The sequence below is a fragment of the Vitis riparia genome, chromosome 7 (assembly GCF_004353265.1).
Source record: "Vitis riparia cultivar Riparia Gloire de Montpellier isolate 1030 chromosome 7, EGFV_Vit.rip_1.0, whole genome shotgun sequence".
Classification (NCBI taxonomy): domain Eukaryota; kingdom Viridiplantae; phylum Streptophyta; class Magnoliopsida; order Vitales; family Vitaceae; genus Vitis; species Vitis riparia.
In genome coordinates, this window is record NC_048437.1 from 25,648,562 (window position 1) to 25,653,867 (window position 5,306).

General features: G+C 35.7%; 1 protein-coding gene across 1 annotated transcript; it reads right to left on the minus strand.

The window, feature by feature from the left end:
• Window positions 1-355: 355 nt before the first annotated feature.
• LOC117918285 (pectin acetylesterase 3-like) lies at window positions 356-3,920 on the minus strand. Its single transcript, XM_034834804.1, has 12 exons — window positions 3,447-3,920; window positions 3,264-3,346; window positions 2,943-3,072; window positions 2,760-2,833; window positions 2,150-2,236; window positions 1,941-2,065; window positions 1,774-1,834; window positions 1,476-1,529; window positions 1,301-1,378; window positions 1,086-1,191; window positions 841-986; window positions 356-665 (listed from the first exon to the last, which is right to left on the minus strand). The coding sequence occupies exons 1-12, from the start codon at window positions 3,619-3,621 to the stop codon at window positions 558-560; spliced, it is 1,227 nt and encodes a 408-aa protein (XP_034690695.1). The 5' UTR covers window positions 3,622-3,920; the 3' UTR covers window positions 356-557.
• Window positions 3,921-5,306: the final 1,386 nt, after the last annotated feature.

The window sequence follows — 5,306 nt, forward strand, 5'->3', positions numbered from 1 at the left end:
AAATCAAAATGATTTAATTTTTTTTTTCTCTCTCCAAATGTGCTTTTTTGCCTGAGTCGAAGGCTGCGGTGTATGAACAACTCCACAAAAGTAGTTTCAGGCTGTGGACTTGAAGGAGGATCTATGGGAATGAAGGCTGTTTGGACTGCAAACCCCACACTTTTTCATTTTTATTGGTCAGTTTGGATTTTGTCATCTTGGAAATGAGGACGAACGACCGACAGATACATCATTGATTGGATTCTTTGTGTGGTAGCCGGTGTCCCCCCACTCTTGAAGACTCCGCCCCACCTTACAACCATTATAAAACCCCAAACTTGTCTTTCATTTCTGTGCTTAGCTACTTAAACAGTTGTGTTTGGAATGAAATTTTTTTATTTCCATGACTTGAAGCCTCTCGGAATTACATGGGGCAAGTCCTGTAGCATCTATTTCTCCATTTGCTAAAACGATTGCTTTATCATCTTAAGAAATGTTACAATTCGTTGAAATGGCACTAGGGAGAAGGGAGAAGGGAGAAGGAGAAGCCATAGGAGGAGCTGGTGGGTAGGTTGTGCTCACTTGAAGACCAGGTTGTGGCAGGTGTTGTCACAGGGGTATGGACAGTCGATGGCTTTGACGGGTCTTCGATCGAAATACCAGTCTCCAACAGACTCTGCAATCTTCTGCAATATTGAAAATTTAATTAATTTAGAGTTCAATTTCCATGCCTTCTATTGTGCCGAGTCTTTAACCATACAGGGAAATGAGAGGGTTGAAAGCCATGAAACTTGAAAACTAATTCTTCTCTAAATCATGGAAGGAGAACGTCAAAATGAATGGATCAAATCCATGGCATACCTTTTTTCCAATAAGAGGAGAGTCATCAGCAAACCATGTATCCTGTCTCTCAGTCTGGCAATGAGCAAAGCACGAATTTATGAAGAGCCCATTTTGATCATCCCTTGCAAAAGTTTTGACATCATCAAGCATTTCCATCCTGAAATCTGTTTCATAGAACAGGAAAAACGAAAGAAGATCTCATTAGGTGTTCCCACATTATATGCCAGGGACATGGAAAGATGGAAAGAAAATGAGGAAACTACCTTGGAGAAACTGGATCTGTGTTGAATTACAATTGACATGATTTAATTTGCATCCCTTCCATTCACCATGGGGATCAACAATTGATGGAACTAAACTTTCCTGAAACTGAGGGATCGAAAACCGAAAATAAAAAGAAAATGCAAATTGAACTCATCATTCAATGGATTATCCTAAGAGTATGAAGCTATTTCACATTGTTGGGAATAGAAGTTACCTGCCATGCATCATAGGCTGCATTGAGAAGAAAGAGTGGAGTCTTAATGTTGTCGATCAAGTTCTCAGGGAAGAAGCACTGGGAAAGAGTAAGCAAATCTCATTTTTTAACATCATTTCTCGTACAATATCCAATTCATGGGATTAAATAAAATCAAGAGAAGGCAGAATGTTACCGAAGTTGGATCTAAACGGGTGGTACAAGTGCTTGGCAGGTTCTTCTCTACTCCCTAAAATTTCATACAAGTTCCAAAATCAAAACTACCATAATCAACAACAACAGAGTGATGGTATGGTTGGGTAATCAATCAAGGCTGCAGTGTCCAGACGGTTAGACAAACTAAACCTTTCAAATTATAATCAAGAGTAGGAAAACACATATCCAAGAAGTAACAAAAGATTTAGAAACATTCTACTAAATAAAAGCCAAAGATTTTAAAGTCTTGAGACTAAAAGGAAGTTGATGGGTGTTACCTGTAAGCTAACTACACCAGCATACAAATTCCTCATGGTGTGCCCACCAGCTGCATCGGTTCTAAAATCCAAACAAAACCTTTAATGAGAACAATATTTTCAAGCAAAATGAAGTTGCTATGCACTAATCGAATTCATATGAACGATAATTAAGGATGGAAAATTACGCATCAAGGAAGAACCCTGCATCACTCAGGCATTTCACTTTTGTAGTTTTAGGAAATAAATCGCCAAACTCATCGCAATGTAGTATAGAAGCCAGCCCCCCAGCAGAGCATCCAGAAAGAAGAGCCTGAACCATATTTGTTTGTCTTAATTGAATAACAAGAAATTCAAATTGAAAAGATGAGCTTAGAGAATATGCCAAATGCAAAACCTGATCAGCATTCTTCATCCCCTTTGACATTAACTCCTCCATACCAGCTTCAAAGATCCGTTGTCCTCGAAAATAAAGTCCAGTGGCCTGAGAACAGAATCAGCAAACATCAGCTACAATTGGTTAATACTAACAATGAACAAAAATCCCCAAAGAACCCAACACATCACTTTCCCTTCTGATACAATTGCTTATCACTGAGAAAAATCAACTTCCCTGATTATGAAAAGGAAAGGGTTTTTTTTTTTCGTACTTCTATAGGTTGCAGACAAGAACAGGAAATGATTTTCTAGAAAATATGAACGTGAAGTTTTTTAAGCAATGGTATCTTAGTAAATCCTATGCTTGAGCAGATGATAGGCTACCAATAATCATAGAATCCAATTACAGAAAGTCCAGTGGAAAGTAATGAATTATTAGGGTATCATCTGCTCATTACAATTTTTCTAATAATAAGAAAATTTAAAGTTAAGAGGATTTATATATTTAGCAGGCTGATGTCCCAATCACAGCTCCTCCATGGTAGAGTTCAGACTAACTAGTCTTACATGCCATGAAAAATACAATTGTTTTAGGGAAAAATTTATAATGGGTAGATGCTCTCGCCAACCTTATTTTGACCTTCCCCACTAAAAGATGCGCCATCACAGTACCTAAGTTTGACTCTGTTCCAGTTGAAAAAATCTGCAGCATAAAGGAGAAAAGGGCCATGAATAAAATCTTAAGAGAATATAGAGTAAAAGCAACAAGCAGAGCCACTGCTGAAATGGGAATCAATAATTGGAGTCAGGACCAGGATTTTCTTCAGCTTTATTGCTTAGTATTCCCGTGAAGGCTAATGTCTTTTCCATGTATTTGGATGAACCCCGGCGAGTTGTTTTGCGAAAAACACAAGATTTTATGTTGTTACACCAACCCCCACCCTGCAATCAAGAAACCCAATTCAGTGAAATCACATACTTCAGCTCCAAAAGCTCAGATCTTTTTTTTTTTTTTTTCCATATAGATTTTTCAGGATTGTGAGAATGTCCTGCCCATCTTAAATCTAAAAGCTTGGATCCAATTCAGTGGAAAAGAAAGAAAGTTGATTCATCTTGGGAATCCATTTACACACCTCCAATTGAATGAGCCAGCTGTTGGCACCTGATCCAAAACCGGGATGGAAATGGTAACCAGGTAGAGTTCCATCCAAACAAACTATAGCATTGAAAGAAGATGTATAAGTAGAAAAATAGTAATAATAAATGTGGAAGAAGGAAGCAAAGAGAGTAGAAGACGTGAAGAAATGAAAACAAACCAGCTCCTTTAGCAGCAGCTCCTGGAATGAGAGTGAGGTCCACCATGAGAGGATTTGGGGAGGGAATCTCCTCCAAATCCATCAAACCTTGAAAACCATCTTCCCCCAACACATGCCCATTCACAAAAAACAAACACCACGCCACTGCTACAACCCCCACCGCCATAACCGACATCTCCAATTTTCTATGCAATGCCAACGCCTCTCTTCACACACTGCTAATCTGGGGTTGTGGTATGACCGTATGAGAGAGAGGGGGGGCAACGCAATGCTTAAATATTATGGCACTGTGAATGTCGAAAAGCGTTTCGCTTGTAAGCCAATTGACTGTTTGTCCTCTAGCTCAATTTTCCTTCCTCCTCCTCGCTCTACTTTCCCATTTTCCTCTCCTCCACCCCATTTATCATCATTATTAATAAATATTTATTTTCTACTTTTTGCTTCATAGGGTGGACATGTCTCGACTCTTCCTTATTTCTTTCTTTTCCTTTTCTAGCCCCATATTTTTGGTCTTCTGGATACATATGACGATGATGGGAGAAGGAGATGGGGATGAAAGGTTGTGGCAATCCAGCTGTAGTGAATGATGATTGATTGGCATGATATGTTCAAGTATGCTTCTATAATAAAATAAAAGTTTTAAAAATTACATATACTTTCAAACCAACTGATATAATTTTCTTTTCTTTTCCAAATGTGCCTTTTAGCCCAACCCGTAGGCTGCGGTGTATGAACAGTTTCACATAAGGCGCAGCAGGCTGCGGACTTGGAGGAGCTTCTATGGGATTGAAGTCTGTTTGGACTGCAAACCGCACTCCTTTTCATTTTTATTGGTCAGTTTGGATTTTGCCGTCTTGGAAATGAGGATGAACCACCGACAGACGCGTCATTGATTGGATTCGTTGTGCGGGGAGCCCGGTGTCCCCCCCACCCCACTCTTGAAGACTCCGCCCCACCTTACAAGTTACAAACCCCAAACTTATTATCCAACTAACCTTATTTAAAGAGCCCTTTAATTGCATTTAAATAGTATTTTAAAAATACGATTTTATAAAAATAAAATATATATATATATATATATTTAGAAAATAAGATTTCAATTTGAAACCTTGTTTTCATAAAACGAAAAATAATTATATTTAGAGGAATCACATTTAGAAGTTGAACTTCCACAAAAAGAAAGATCATCATATTTATGTAGGATTAAAAACAATAAAGACCATCTTCAAAATAAAATAAAATAAATCAGAAAAACATATTTGAAAACCAAAAATTTACTCTTAAAAATTTTAAAAATAATATTTAAAAAAAATATTTTTTAGTTGTTTTATAATGTTTTTATTTGTTTTATGAAGATTGTTTAAAAAATAATTATATAAACATATAGAATAATTTAAAATAAAACATTAAGGGGGTGTTTGGTACGTCAGAATGAGGAATGGAAATGAATATTTTGTTTTCATTCTTATTTCTTAGTGGATAGAAATGAATTTGATGATTCCATTTCTAGCATTTGGATGAACTTAAGAATGCAAGATTTAAATGATTATTTGTTTCAATTTCAATATTTGATAATAATAGGAATGAAAATGAAAAAAAAATTACAATAATATCCTTCCATATAATTTAAAATAATTTTTTATTTTTAAAAAATAATTTTTGAGAGTTTTTTTTATTAAATAATAAGACAAAAAAAATATATACACTCAATAAATAAAAAATCATATAACCTTAATGTAAAAATATTCAATTATCATTTTTATTAAAATTTTGAATAACTTGTCAAGTAGTTATAAAATTATATTTTAAAAAAATAAATATTTATTATAATATTTAAATTCTTAAAGCTAGCAAATGTTT